General features: G+C 55.8%; 2 protein-coding genes across 5 annotated transcripts in view; one reads left to right on the top strand and one right to left on the bottom strand.

Annotated features, from left to right (window-relative positions):
* Positions 1–5,488, top strand: part of RAB44 (RAB44, member RAS oncogene family) — a 32,706-nt gene extending 27,218 nt beyond the window's left edge. The window contains exons 12-15 of the mRNA XM_045843590.1: positions 501–615; positions 1,633–1,734; positions 3,185–3,261; positions 4,815–5,488. Coding sequence (XP_045699546.1) covers positions 501–615; positions 1,633–1,734; positions 3,185–3,261; positions 4,815–4,905 — 385 coding nt within the window. The 3' untranslated portion in view covers positions 4,906–5,488. The remainder of the gene's footprint in view (positions 1–500; positions 616–1,632; positions 1,735–3,184; positions 3,262–4,814) is intronic.
* A 6,279-nt stretch (positions 5,489–11,767) lies between these two features.
* Positions 11,768–15,114, bottom strand: part of CPNE5 (copine 5) — an 86,713-nt gene continuing 83,366 nt past the window's right edge. For all 4 annotated transcript variants that reach the window (XM_045843119.1, XM_045843117.1, XM_045843116.1 and 1 more), the window contains 3 exons: positions 15,020–15,077; positions 14,513–14,586; positions 11,768–13,422 (listed from right to left, as the gene is read on the bottom strand). In XM_045843119.1, the coding sequence (XP_045699075.1) occupies positions 13,204–13,422; positions 14,513–14,586; positions 15,020–15,077 (351 nt within the window). In that variant the 3' untranslated portion in view covers positions 11,768–13,203. The remainder of the gene's footprint in view (positions 13,423–14,512; positions 14,587–15,019; positions 15,078–15,114) is intronic.

Consider the following 15,114-nt stretch of genomic DNA (forward strand, 5'->3'; position numbering starts at 1 on the left):
CTCTTTATGTCCCAACAGGGAAACGCCTCCAAGACACTCTGACTAGAAAAAGCACAGTGTAGGTCACTGAGGATGAACGAGTACAGCGAGCGCTTACACTGCACCGTGTTAACCAGGGCAAAGGGTAGGGGTGTGTGTGTGTGTGTGTAGATGTGTGCGTACGCACACACGGTCATGCACATCCATAAAGTGCCTCTGGAAGAATATTTCAGAAACCCGTGACCCCGCTTGCCTCTGGGGGTGGGAGCCTGAGTGGCTGCAGAATGCGGGGGAGTCTCCACTGGGTGCCCTTTGGCACCTTTTGAAATCTGAGCCATGAGAACTGTTACCTACTGGATGGTAACTGCACTGTAAGAAGGAACATGCGTGCACCTTGCCTTTGGGAAACAGTCAGACGCAGGAAGGTTAACCCTCCCACTGTGCCGGTGGAGTAGCTGAGGCCCGAGGGGCCGGGGCTGCGGTCGGCCCCGGGCCTGGCCTCACGCGGGCTCCCTGCGCAGGTACCACAGCCTGACGCGGCAGCTGCTCCGCAAGGCAGACGGAGTGCTGCTCATGTATGACGTCACGTCCCAGGACAGCTTCGCCCACGTGCGCTACTGGGTGGACTGCCTCCAGGTGAGCAGATGGTCGCTGAGGTTGGCCCCAGCTTTTGGAGTCAAGAGGGAACGTATGTCCTGCTCACTCTGCCTTTTCTCCCCGGACTGTAAATAATACAACAGACCTTCAGGTAACGCAGTTCACCGAGGGGGTGGGGCTGGGATGGCTGGGACCTGAGCGCAGGAACTGCAGCCACGCAGGCACAGACGCCAGGAAGAACTGCTTCTTTTATCCTGTGAACGTTTCTTTCCTGCAGCCAACAGCTCTGTGGTGTCTTCCTAACACCTGGGGTAATGCAGTTCTAGTGTCGCTCTAAATGCTGATTCCTCTGTCCACACATCTCTAGTTCTTTCCCTACGTGCTTAATTGATACATAGATGCTGAAATTCTGCAGTATGTACTAGCACAGCGGAGGGATATGAAGTAAGACATGTATTCTTTCTAGAACTTTCTAGTCTAGTTGAACAGATGCAAAAGAAGTCGGATGAGGTAATACATAAAGGCTTTGGGGTCAGACGGGACCCGTCTATTTCACCCCAACCCTGTGACCCCGGATAAGTGACTAATCCTCTTTGAACTTCAATTTCTCAGCTTCTCTCATAGAGTTGTGAGGGTTAACTGATAGCATTGCTTTCAGCACAGCACCTAGTGTATAGCAGGCACTCAGCAAACAAAAGCTATTATTATTATTATTCATGAAACAATTGGAAAATGAGTCAAGGCATCCTGTGTAATCAAGCACTGGCCGGTTCAGCACAGACAGGAAGAGAGGGGCATGGGCAGGATCAATCCATGAAGGCTTCCTGGGGGAGGTACCTTTGAGGTTGGCAGACAGAGAGGAGGGGCAGCCTCACTGTGGATGGAGGGAGAAGTGTCGAGATGGGAAGGGTGTGGAGTGGGTGTGACGTGGAAAGGAGGGCACATGCGGGGGGAGGCACACTGCCAGCTCCCTGGAGGCCAGGGCCGAACCCGCCCAGGGCCTGGCACCTGGCAGGCACTCAGCACGGGTGGCTGAGGGGTGTGTCCTGTGTGCAGGACTCAGCGTCCGGTGAGGTGGTCATCCTTCTCTTGGGAAACAAGATGGACTGTGACAAGGAGCGGCAGGTGTCCACAGAAGCTGGGCAGCAGCTGGCCCAGGTGAGCACTGTGATGTCGGCCTCTACCCTAGCCTGGACCGGGCAGACCCCTCCCTGGAGGGTAGTGGACGCGTCACCCCAGCCAAAGTCCTGGCCAGAGTGGACCCAGCCTGGCCACCTCTGCCTCCCCCCAACCCCAGCCTTAGACCCAAGCGTGGGCATGACTGAAGCTCACTGCTGAGTAAGCAGATCCCCACCCAGTGTCCTGACCTACATAAAAAATATCTTCAGAGTAAAAAGATTTTTAAAAGCTTCACTTAAAATTCCCAATCAAAACTTAATTTTATCTCTGGTCTCTAATTAACATAACATTCCTTCTAATTTAATCTATTTTAAGACTCAAATTCTTCCCCAGGAAGATTAACATCAAAAGCCCGACCACCAGACAGTGGATACTATTTATTTATGAACAGAATTTGACCACATTCCAGAAAATCTGGAGAGTGACAAAGGAAAAGAAAAAGAGAACACACTGCCCGCCCCACCTCTGACCACCCCTCCCCTGTTCACCTGCACCTCCTTCCCTCCCCTCCTTTCTCACACTCCTGAGGTCACCATGGTGGCGCCTGCTTGGCGGGAAGTTGTTCCTCTTAAAAATAGTAGCTCATCTCTTTGACATAGTAATTCCTCCTCTAGCAATTTATCCTAAAGACACAGAAATAATAATCCCTGGAGAACAGCATGGTGGATCTTCACGTGCAATGTACAATCAGACATGTTTCTGTGAGGATGTTCTTCACTGTGGTGTTTATAAGGACCGGCATTTGACAGAATTTGGTGGCTAAACTGTGGAGGTTCATGTGACAGGCTAGCATTTGCCATTAAGAATCCTGTCCCAGGAAAATATTTAGGAGCGCAGAAGAAGAGCTTACACTGTTCCGTGAAGTCAGAAAAGCGGCTGCAAACCTGGCCCGGGTGGGCTGATCCCGGCGAGACTGCCGGTGGTTGACCAGAACGGCCGTCTCACCGGTGTGACCTAGCAGTACAGCGACATTCAGCCTGCCCACCCCTAATAAGAGGGTCATTATATAAAACAGAATGGAAATACATATGCCAACAGGGGCGGTTTATATTCTGTACTTTTTTATGCTGTATTTTCTAATATTTCCCCCAACTAAATATTTTTGAAACCAAACACATAACTAATGGTTTAAACATATCAAGGACATTCCTCCAAGTTGGGGCACTGACTCCCCGCTGCCGCTCTGAAGGCTGCAGAGCGTTTGCCGGGTGTCATCTTTGACACCTCGGCCAGCCCCGGGGGACAGGCAGTGGGCAGGGGGCGAGGCCGAGGACCATGGGCTACAGGAGACGGGCTGCCTCACCCTTTGGGGTTGGCGCAGGGGCCTCCTGGGTGGGACTCGTCTGATGGCCAGGCTTTTGGGGGAGCTGCTGACTCTGTTCTAGTAGTCTCCCCCAGGGCACCCACACCCTGTCTGTCTGGCCCACAGGAGCTGGGGGTCTCCTTTGCAGAGTGCAGCGCTGCCCTGGGTCACAACATCCTGGAGCCCGTGGTGGACCTGGCCAGGTGAGTGCCACCCGCCCCTTCCCACCCAGAACCCTCTGGGCAGCCCTCAGCCGCTTGTGTGGGAAGCACCTGTGACACCGCAGGGCTCTCCAGTGTGGGGAAGGAGGGAGCACTGTGCGGAGAGTCTCCTGACTCCCGTTCCCCCAGACCCGTTAGCCGCGTCACCTCCCAAAAGCCATGTCCCCTTCCTGAGCCTTAGTTTTTCTCACCCATAATGTGTTCCCAGCTTTCTAGTGACTTCCACTGGATTTAGAATAAAATCCAAATGCCTCACAATGTCCTGTGATGTCTCCAGGGCGATGCATCTCCCCAGTCCCTTGCGTGTGCACACACACAAACACATGCCCACACAGGCACACATACATACTGCACACAGGCACACATACAAACACATGCACGCCGCACATATTGCATACACACACAACAAAGATGTGCACACAAACACACACGGCACACACAAACATGCACACCGCACATATCGCATGCACATGCGGGCACACACACTCACTAAGCTTCAGCCACTCAGAGGGGCCCTCCCTGGCCTCCCCGCCATTCTGGATCACAGGTCCCTGTCTGTGTCCTTCAGAGCCCTTCAGAACATGTTGTAATTACCATGGGTTTGTCTGTTTTCTTGCTGCTGTCTGCCTTCTCCCGCCCTGGGCTGTGGATCCTGGAGGGCAGGGCGGGGTGTGTTTTCTTTACCCCTCCCCCCACGCCTGGGACCTGGCGCATACTCCCTGCTCAGTAAATGAAGGAAATGAGTAAGGGGGGAGGGTATCTGACCAGATGATCTCTAAGCTCCTTCTCATCTCTAAGCTCCTCTGACAAAGTGACTACAGTGACTCCTTAACCTGTAAACCTGCTTAATCATGATGCCCTCTGGCAAACACTGCTCAGTGACTTCCCTTTGCTTTAGGATAAAAGCTTGAGTTTCTTCCAGGCCCACAGAACCCTGAAGCCCTGCTGCCCCCAAGGCTTCTTTCTGGCCCGTCAGTCCTCAGGCTCTGATTTACAGAGTGCCTAGCACACAGTGGCTATATTGTGAGTGAATGAATGAGAGAATGAATGAATGAGAGAATGAATGAATGGGCTTCTCTCACTTTCCCAACCCCCAGGCTCTTTCTTGACACTGAATCTTTGCCCTCTGCCCAAAACACACCCTCCTTTTCTGCTCGTGATGCCTGGTCCGCTGCTAGTCTCAGCCTGGACGCGCCTCTTCCTCCCTAATCCCTCCAGGACCCGGTGCGAAGTCCCACTGGGCACTGCCCCATTCCTGGGTCCCAACCGGCCTCTGTCCCCCTCACTACTCGTGCTGCTTCACTGTCATAATCGGAGTCCCTTGCACAGGGCCTGGTGCATAGTGGGCTGGAAAGGATGCCAGAAAAGAGACAGAAGCCCAAGTCTCTGCGGCCCCATGTTTCTGGGGCCGTGTGGATGTAGGGTGGAGTCAGAGCAGGCAGGAGAGAGAAAGCCCCTCAGCCGCACCCACGGGCCCCTCCCTGCTGCCTCTGGGAGGTGAAAGAGAGCACTGACGCCTGGGTGTGGTCACACAGGTCCCTCAAGGTGCAAGAAGACCACCTGAAGAGCTCACTGGTGGAGGTGGTCCCTGAGAGGCCACCAAAGAAAGCCGGCTGCTGCTCCTGACCAGCTGGCCTGGCCAGGTGGGCGGCCGCCGCTCTGGGCTTCCTGTTCCTCAGCTCCTGTCTCATCTGCCTGGACACAGCAACATCCTAGGGGCAGCGTGGAAGTTCAGGAGACTCCTCCTCAGGTCGGGACGCAGACCCCAGGGCAGGGGCCGTACTAACACTGCCCTTTGCTCTCAGAAGAAGGACTTTGCTAAGTAAATAATCCTTGGGGTGGGCGTGGGGGACTCTTTGAGGAAAGGAAAAGTCTAGAAAACAAGGAAAATACACCACAGTATTGGCCGCACATCTCTGGGTGGCCCTGGCCAGGTGGCTCAGTTGGCCGGAGGTCATCCCATACACCAAATGGCTGCAGGTTCAATTCTCGCTCGGAGCATGTATAGGAGGCCGCCAATCGATGCTTCTCCCTCTCACTGGCTCTCTCTCCTTCTCTCTCTCTCTCTCTCAAATCAATAAAAATATCCTCAGACGAGGATTAAAAAAAGTATAGGGTGAATGTGGGAGGGGGGGTGTTACTTTCCTTTTTTTCTGTTTTTCAGATCTACAATGCCTGGGTATTCTTATATAATCAGAAATAAAAATAAATGTTGAGGGGAGGAAAGAAACTTTTCAAGGATCCTGCTTTGGTGCTGATTACCAATCGCTATCACTTGCTGATGACCAAGTCCCCTGGTCATTAAACAGTCTCACTGTTCTGGGACCGACAGAGCTGGCGAACTTGTGAGCAGAATCCAGTTCTTAGGCAAGAGCAATGTTCTGATGGCCCCTGACAGGCCCCGTCTCCCCGTCTCCTGAGCCCCAGAGGCCTGCCTCTAAGGGGTCACATTCGGAGAGCCCACCCCTGCCCCAGTGCCAGGTGTCCCCTGGTGCAGCCCTCTGTCCCGAGGCGTCAGTCTCTGGTTGCCCTTGAGGTACAGCTGGAGTGTGACAGCTGGGTGCCTGAGGAGCACCTGGGGAAACCAGAGGAGTCAACCACTCACCAGCTCCTCTTCAGAGCTTTTGTGGGAGTTCCCAAAATTACACAACATTCGCCTCCTGAAAGGTGGCTGCACATTGTAACCTGAGGCCAGGGTTCCCAGTGCCCTTGGGGAGCTTGCTTTGAGGGACTCGGAGAGCCGGCCTGGCCTCTCGGTGTTGAGCTGTCTCCTGTCATCTGTGTTTGCTGCAAATTCTGTCTCCTCTGACTGGTAACCACAGTAATGCTCACCTCGTCCCGTGTGCAGAGCATCGAGTCTGGTTCTTTGTGATCATTTGAGTGAATGCCTCAGCTGAATCAGAGGAAACCCCAGTTTCATAAAGAGACAAGCAAAGACACTTCAAGAGGCAGAGGTGCAGAGAGAGACCAAGGAGAACATGGGAGAGCAGGAGACGGAGGACAGGGCTTCCTGCCTGTTTAATCAGTCTCTGCGCTGGACCCCATCCCTCTGCTCAATCCTGAAAGGGACGCCTCAGCATCTATGAGCTCTCTGTCACCAGAGGCACATAAGCAGAAGCCAGGTGACACTTGGCAAGAGATGAGGTGGAGAAGATCCAGGCATCAGAAGCCACCAAAACTTGAATCAGATGCCCTTCACAAATCCCTTTCGGCCTCTGGGCTACAGGTGGGATGGTTCCTGGTGCCCAGACTATCCCGTTACTTGCCCCTCACTGATTCCCTTACTCCAGTGCCTCCTCCCTTGCTGGGTCCTCCCCAGGAGCACAAGAACCTCCCCGCCCTGAGCAGTTTCTCCGCGGTGGTATGCTGAGAAAGACTCTGAGAGGGAGGTGGGCTGTGGTGAGTGCCACCTGGCCCTGGGCAAGGGTGGGGCAAGTCCACCTGTTGCTAATGGCTCTTCTCTGGGACCTGGGTACCTGGGAGGCATGGACATCTCCGAGGGCCAGTGAGTCAATGAGGCAGGCAGGGTGTGATTCCTGGGGGAGCCAGTAGAGGAGATAGAGCCCTGTCCTTGGGGGACCCAGTACACAAGTGGACACCGGGCTGCTTCTCCCCTCTCAGCTCTGCCATGGCCTCAAGCAGCTACCTGAGGTTCCCTAGAGGCAGGGTGCGAGAAGGGACCACACACGTGCCCAGAACCCTCCTTGGCTTTCTGTGGCCAGACCAACTTCTGTGTGGAGTGTAGCTGTGGAGGGGCTGCCCCCTTTCCCAGGGTCACAGGGCTCCAAGTCAGCAAGTGGACCCCAGGAACCTTGGAGGAACAGGGGGCAGCGAGGAGAGCAGCAGGAGGGACTCGAGGTAGACATCAGAGTGAACTTCCAGGCAAGTGGTGAGTTCTCAGGGCATGCCAGCCAAGGGGACTCAGGCCACAACTTAGCTTGAGACTGAATAAGAAAAGGAGGGTGGGCCTGGACTGCTGGGACTCATGAGGGGTGTGCAGTGACAGGGGGTGGGTAGGGGGACAATGAAGCCTGTGCAGGGTGTTAGGGAACAGAGCGTTTTGGAACCAAGGAGGGACAGCAGCAGAGCAACAGCCACCATTTACCAAGTACCTACTATGTGCTAGGCACTGTCCTGAGCACTTTACTGTATTACCTCATTTAATCATCGCCTCAAACCTTTGAGATTGGGGCTGTTCTTATTCCCATTTTACAGATGAGGAAACGAGGCATAGAGGATTGAAGACCTTGTCCTCAGTCACATAGCTAGCCAGGGGCAGAGCAGGGTTTTGACCCCAGGCTCTAGTGCCCAGAAGCTTAACCTTGTGGGGAGGTATGGATGGATGCGTAGGGGGAGCAGGGCCCAGGTCCTCTGAGCCCTCCTTTCCCTCCCCTCCTCTCTAGTCATGCCTCTGGCAGGCGGGCCTGGGCCAGGTGGAAGGAGTGCAAAACCAGTGACAAATGCTGAGAGAGGGGGAGAGAGAGAAAGAGAGAGAGAAAGAGAGAGAGAAGGTGGGAATGAGAGGGAGTGAACCAGGGCCGGTCTCTCACTTCCTCCCTCCCTGGAAGGAGTCTGAGGCCCCTCTCAGGCCTCTTCTCAGCCGTCCTTGGGCAAGTTGTTGCCATGGGGCCCCAGAGACCAAGCAGGTTCCCCAGGCGGGCTCTGCAGAGGGGCTCGGAGGAGCCCTCAGGTGGGCCTCTGAGCCAGCTAGAGAGGGGACTCCAGCCCTGTCCCCAGTATAGGAGAACTGGAATCAGGACCCCACTGGGCAGCCTTGTTTGTTGCTGGATCCCTGGGACCTGGCTCAGGGTAGAAGCCTAGGGAATACTTATTTACTGAGTTAATGAGCAAGCCTCTCCCAGAAACGGTGGGAGGGCGCCTGTGCCCGGTCTCCGGGGCTGACTCCTGGAGGTCTGGATTCCATCTCCCAGGCTGAGTCTTCTCAACTGGGAGCACCCCATGTCATCAACACGTGGGATAAAGTGGGGGTGAGGAGGAAGATCTGACAGCTTGGCTGCAGAGTCCCCCCGACCCCACAACCTCAGAAAGCAGTGATTCCCAGCTTTAGGGCCACCTGCCAGAGCCCAGACTGATTAAATCATGTCTCTGGGGTGGGACCCGTGCATTAGTGTTTCTGAACCTCCTCAGGTGACTCCAATGTGCAGACAAAGTTGGGAGCCAGTGGTAGGGTCTTTGCATCTTCTCACAGCCCTCGTGTGTGCACTTTCTCACCTGGGCCTCAAGTTCAAATCTGCCTGTTTCATGGTCAGGGCAAGGTTTTACTCCTAAAAAAAAAAAGCATACATCTGTATCTGTATCTATGGTATTTATTTATGAGGTTCCATTTGCACTCAATGAAAAAGTTTTAGAAATAAAGAAATTGAGCCTGACCAGTGTGGCTCAGTTGACCGGGCGTCATGCCGCCAAGCAAAGGGCCACCAGTTTGATCCCCGGTCACGGCACGTGCCTGGGTTGCATGTACGAGAGTCAACCGATGGGTGTCTCTGGCACAAGGGTGTTTCTCTCTTTCTCCTTCCCTCCCTCTCTCTAAAAATAAATAAACAAAGTCTTTAAGAAAAGAGATAAAGAAATTAAAAAGGAAAAAATGAAAATACCGGAACCTCGCCCTTTAGTGACAGTTGCTGTTGACATCAGTTTATTTTATTTCCTCACTTCTTTGCAGTTGCAGAAACAGATAAACATTAGGTAACTTTCCCAGCACAGTGGAGCTACCAAGTGGCAGAGTTGGGATTTGAACCCAGGGTGTTAACGGAGCCCGCCCCACCAGGTTGTGGCGAGGTCTGAAGGGGCTAATGCAGGTCAAGGGCACCTCCTGTACCAGGGGTTTGTGAAGAGCGGGGCTCGACATGGGAAAGAAGGAGGCAGCCCACAGGCTGCTTTGCGTGTGGGGAGAATAGAGCCCAATGCCACTGTCACGCACAGGCTCATAGCCACACCCCAGTGACTGCTCTGACTCATCTTTGCCCAGCTCTTCGGCCTCACCCTGCTGGTGGGGCTGCTGGCCAGTGGGCTCATGCTGTTGGTGGTGGGCCTGGGCCCAGGTACCTGTCCCCCACCATCCATTCCTTCCCTAACCAACAGTCTCTACCTTCTCTGCCTGCCCTCCTGCCGCTGTCACACACGCTTCCCAGTGCAATGAGAAACACAAAAAAAGCCAGCCATGGAGCCACGAGTCTGGGCCCGTGAATTTCTGAACACCCTCTTTTCTTCTCTGTGGTTTCTCTTTCTGGCGTGGCTGGGGTAAGGGGCCCTTCTGCAGCCTTTTGTTCTCTCCAGATAAACTAGAAGGGTCCATTTCTCCATGGAGATGAAGGGTCCTCCATCTCTATGCCCCACCTCTGGCCTCCTAGAAGCAGGCCTCAGGCTTGTTTGTTGACCTGGGAACCAGGGAGATTATCTCCACTTAAATCCCCAAGACAACGCAGTTTACTTGGTAATAGTGTTACAGCTAAACACAAACACACACACACACACACACACACACACACACACACGCCCGACTCCATGGTCAAAAACACTGGGTTGATCCTTGGCTGGTGTGGCTCAGTGGATTGAGTGCCAGCCTGCAAACCAAAGGGTCACCAGTTCGATTCCCAGTCAGGGCACATGCCTGGGTTGCAGGCCAGGTCCCTGGTGGGGAGCACGTAAGAGGCAACCACACATTGATGTTTCTCTCCCTCGCCCTCTTTTTCTCCCTCCCTCCTCCTCTCTCTAAAAATAAATAAATCTTTAAAAAAACAACAACCCTGGATTGAACCAAGTCAAACCGGTTTCTCTCTTTCAGGCCTTATCAGAGCCTTGAATTCAAACTGGTTTCTCTGTTGCTAGACTTTTCAGAGCCTTGACTACCCTAAAGGCCCTAGGACTTTCTGAGAGGTGCTCAGAGCAGTTTCCCCAGATCCATGCCAGGGAGCCAGTGCTCTGAGGAACACACCTTGGGAAAGAGCCCAGGAGAGGAGCTGTGGTGATGAGCTCAGTAAAGATGCTCTCGGCAACCTGAGGCAAGTGGCTCTGAGCCTCGATTCCCCTGTCAGGTGGGCATCTCCTGATGCATTTCCCATGGGCCCCCAAGGAGAGGTAAAACGGGCCGCTAGCTATGGGAACTGCCCTCTTTCCGAGCTGTGATCCCACCCGGTTCCCACTCAAAGCGTACTGGAATGCAAGTCCTAGGGGCGCTAATTACAGGGACAGCCATGAATCAGCTCATTTACTGTACGATCCTAAGAAGTAAACAACTCCCAAACTTTGTAGAATTAGTACCAAATTTCTTGTGATGAGCCCATGGGGAACGGCTTCCTAGAGGCCTAATCTGAGAGCAGACTGGCCCAGAGGAGCAAGTCCCTGGGGTCCCGGTCCCGGGTGGCCACAGGGATTTATGTGGGAAGAGGGCCCAGGTGGACACGGCGCTTGTTGGGCACCTAAGGCGCCACAGGCCCCAAGCACGACACACGCCTCACGTGCGTGCGAGTATCTGCCCGTCGCTTGTTCGGCCGCATGACAGCCCTGCCATCGCACAGAGGAGCAGTGACTCATCCTGGGCACGTGGCTTTCGAGTCTTCCTCTGGTGTCCACAGACCCTGGCCCTCCCCCTGGCCAGGCCTCGGGACCCCAGGGTTGTAGGATTTCCCTGCCTGCTGCTCCAGAGCAAGGGTAGCAGCCTGAGGATGCAGCCGTGTGAGTCAGCGTCTCCAGCCCTGAGTGGGTGCCGGCACCAATGCTCAGTAAACACTCACCAGAAGGTGAGTGAATGAGTGATCAAGTGCAACAGCAACACACTTGTTTTAGAGAATAATCTGCTCATGTTACTCTTTCACCTCCTCAAGGGCTGCTCGCTTCACTCCGAGTCATGCCGAAGACCTCACCATAGCCTATGAGGCCCTCTGCATTCCGGATTCTTCAGCTCCCTCACCCAGTATCCTGCACTGTGCCCTCCTGATGTGCTCCTTAACCACACCAGCCTCCATGCTGTCTTTCAAACACACTAAACAGGCTCCCACCTCAGGGCCTGTACACTTGCTGTTCCCTTTACTTGGAGCTCTTGCTTCCCTCTCCCATTCCCTCATCTCACTGCCACCTCCTCAGAGAGGCCCTCCCTGACCACCTCTTCTAGAATATCACCCTATTACTTCTCTCCTCTTATTACCACCTGAAATTGTCATTTACTTATTTGTGTACATGCTTACTGCATCTTCCTGTCTTATCCATGTTTGTTGTAAGCTCCACGTGGAGACAGGGCCTGTGTTTGGTTCACTGGTGCATCCCAGGGCCTAGCACAGAGCCTGCCCCATAGTAGTTGCTCAGTTAATCCTTGTTGAACAAGAGAATGGGGAAAGAGAAGAGAACCCGGGCTCTGTCAAATAGCAACCTCTGTGCTCATTTTCCCATGAGAAAGGAAAACAAGGAACTTTAATAAAAGAACCAAATTTACTTCAATTTAAGGCAGATTCCACACAGAGACCATCTCAGACACAGGCACAGGACCAGACAACTCAGACACACCACCGTCATGCATGACAGGGAGGGAGAGGTGCCGGGCAGCAGACAGGTGGGCCTGGTCTCCGCCAGGCGGCACGGGACATTCAGCAGGCTGAGGGGCCCCATGCGGCAGAGGGACTGGCATGCACGGCCTGCTCCCACATGGGTAAAGGCTGGGCAGCTGGGCGGGCCCAGGGGTGTGAGATCACCTTTCTCGCCTTTCCCATGGCAGGGGCAGGGGTAGGGGCAGGGGCTCGGCCTCAGACGCCTGAGTCCAAGGCTGAAGGACTGGGGTGGTGACAAGATGGAACAAGTGACCCTAGAGCCAAGACGGCCTGGGGTGAGAGGTTGCACCGGTGAGGAGGGGATGGGGGAGCTGGGGATGGTGTAGATGGACTCTCAGGGCATCAGAGTGTAAGGTAACCCGGGCACCATCCGGTCAACCCTCTCGCCACACAGATGTGGAAACCAAGACCCAGGAGGCAGAGGTCCTTGCCTGGGTTCCCACGGCAGACAGGGGCTGCAGGCGGGGCTTGAACCCAGGCAGGACTTGAACCCAGCTCCTACTCCCTGGGACAAAGGGGCAGGGTGGGAGTGCTGGGGCTGGGCTGTCCTTGCCCAGGCCCCTAGGTGAGCAGCAGAGGAGTGGACACCAAGGACCCCGGGCAGCGTTTGTGGGAGGTGAGGTGCCCGGAACCAGGTGCCAGCTGTGGTGCTTGTGGGCCCACGTGCCAGGCAGAGGCTTGTGGATCGTGTGTCTAGAACCCATCATACTGGGCTTCAGAGGCATCAGAGAAGACTCTGCGCCTGAAAAGCCTCCATTCCTGGCCCATCACCTGGCCTATGATCCACCATCACAGCCTCCTTTCAGGAGGCTGCGGGTTTCCACCACAAGCATGTGTCCCTGGGAGGGGTCACAGGTCCAGGCACTCCTGCCAGCCCATCCGCCTCACGGGGTTCACAGGAAACAGGGACAGGACAGATACTGGGGTGGGGGTCGGGGGCCAGGCAGAAGGGCAGACAGCACAGGAGCAGGGGCGGGCACAGGGCTCAGGGCGCCTGCAGAAGGGAGGCCCAGCCCAGGCTGCAGGGCCATACAGAGCAGACGGGATTGTCCAGGTGGGCCAAGAAGGCCCCAGTCGCCCTGATTGTTGACACCGTCCTGGCTGGGCTAGAACCAAGTGTTGGGGAAGAAGAGAAGAACAGGGCCCAGGACCCTACCTCTACCACCTGTACCCCCCAACTCCCTGGGTTTGGGCCATAAGTGAGGCCAGGAAATTGGGAAGGAGTCTCCAGAGGCCTCGCCCTCTGTCAGCCTCCCAGGCACACCGGGTTCCAAAGGCTGGGCTGGGCAGACTGTAGTGGGGTCTAGGGACCCTGCACACCCTCTGGCCTCCTGCGGCCCCAGCCACTTGCCATGGGCCAGGCTCAGATGTGCGTGTGCAAGGGGGAGGCAGGGGGCGTGCAGGCTGGGGACTGCGAGGGCGAGCTCTCCGGGGCCTCCGGTGGGGGGCGTGGGCGGATGCCTTTCGCCTTCATGTAGGACACCAGCTGGTCCGGGATCTCAGCCAGCACGTCACGGGCCAGGCGTGCCATGCTCAGTACGTGGTTGCCCGTGCGGTCCACGTAGTCTCTGAAGGGCACAAACTGGCCAGTGGGAAAGGCAGGATAAGGCAAGGTTTCCTGTTGGCCCCTGGCCCCCAGATCCCCAGGCCTGGGATCCTGCCTCATTCCTCTCCAGCCTCCGTGCACCTCACTCCACTGCGCTGCACCCCCATCCCCCGCCCCTGAACTCTCTGAGGCACTGTCATTGTGCTGCCATCCTTCCATTTACTCAAATACTTATTAAGTGCCTACTGCATGCCAGATACATCATTCTTTAGATTCCTTAGTCTCTGAGGTCTTGGCACCAAGCACTTACAGGCACTTAGGAAATGCTGGACGAATCCCCCGGCTCCTGGAGGTCAGGCCCTCTGGAAGCCTCCCACCCCTCGGGCAGAGCCTCCTGCCTCTTCGGCCCTGCTTCCCCTCTCCCTCCAGTCAGTCCCCACTGGCTTCCTTCCAGGGGTGTCCCCCCAGACCAGGGCCTCAGGCTCACTCCTGCTTCCAGGCCTTTGCATCTGGGGTCCCGCCTCCCAGATTGCCCTTGCTCTGGTTTCCAGCCCCCTATCTGGTCTCCACACCTGGAATGGCCCCTTCCCATCCCCATTTTTTTTAAACCCAGGGGGTATGGAGAATGAGTTTTTAATTCCAAAACCCCTAAACAGTAGGACTCTGTCTGCAGCAGATGCCTGGAGGGGTGCTGACGTGCCTCTGAGGCTTGACTGGACAGCGATGCCCCGAGGGCCAAGACCTGTCTGCGTCCTACCGGAGATGTTAAGACAGTGATTCAATTAACCAAGCAGTTCAGTTCTTGGAGAGGGGCTGTGGTGACACCAAAGACCTCCACCTTCTAGGGGTTGCCCATCTCACTGGGAAGGTGTCTGTCCTCTGCAGGGGGCCATGGAGGCCTGGGTGGGGCAACAGTGATGTTGGGGTGAGGCTCAGACCTGGCTGAGAGCGAGCGAGCGTCCAGCCCAGAGAGAGCTGTGACCCGGGCACAGACTCCTGTTCCCTTCTGCGGTGGCCAGGCCACTCTGGGACTCCCAGTGTCTCTCTCCAGGGCCCTTTCCAGAAAAGCCCCCTCAGGGGTGTGGAGGCAGCCTGGGTAGATGGGCAGGCTGGGGCTGAGCTTCACCTGGACGATGTCCCGCTCGGCCAGCTTGCCCCGAGAGGAGATCCGCACGTCATCGCCGTCCAGCTCCACCATGGCTGTGTGGGGAGGGCAGGCATGGGAGTGCGGGCGCTGACGGCCCTGGCAGGACAGGGCACTTGTCCCCCAGTCCCAGGCAGAGACTGTCAGACCAGACCCCCGGGCTGGGGGTGGGGTAACTGAAACTAGGAGACAGGAGTAGCCCCCAGCTGAGTCTCTGACTTCTGGCCCAGCCTCTAGCTGCACCCTTGCAAAACTCACAGGGTTGGAGGAGGGAGCAGTGACTCAGGCCTCCTCTCCACCACCGTGGGTTGTGGGCGTGGGGCACACACCCTGACATACACACCCTCGTGCAAACAAACGCACGGTGACCCCTGCCTGCGGACCCAGACAATCACACATGCCGGGTGTGAGTGCTCACGCTGCGGGGCAGGGCCACGCCCCAGGGTCTGAGCCTCTGGGGGAGCACCAGGGGAGCGGGGAGGGACTCACCATCGAACTCCGCCTGGCCCACGCCGATGATGATGATGGACATGGGCAGTTTGGCGGCCTGTGAGACAGCAGGGGGGTGTTTGGGACCCAGTTGA

Source organism: Phyllostomus hastatus, unplaced genomic scaffold (assembly GCF_019186645.2).
Source record: "Phyllostomus hastatus isolate PE091 unplaced genomic scaffold, TTU_PhHast_1.1 phas_contig_40, whole genome shotgun sequence".
Classification (NCBI taxonomy): Eukaryota; Metazoa; Chordata; class Mammalia; order Chiroptera; family Phyllostomidae; genus Phyllostomus; species Phyllostomus hastatus.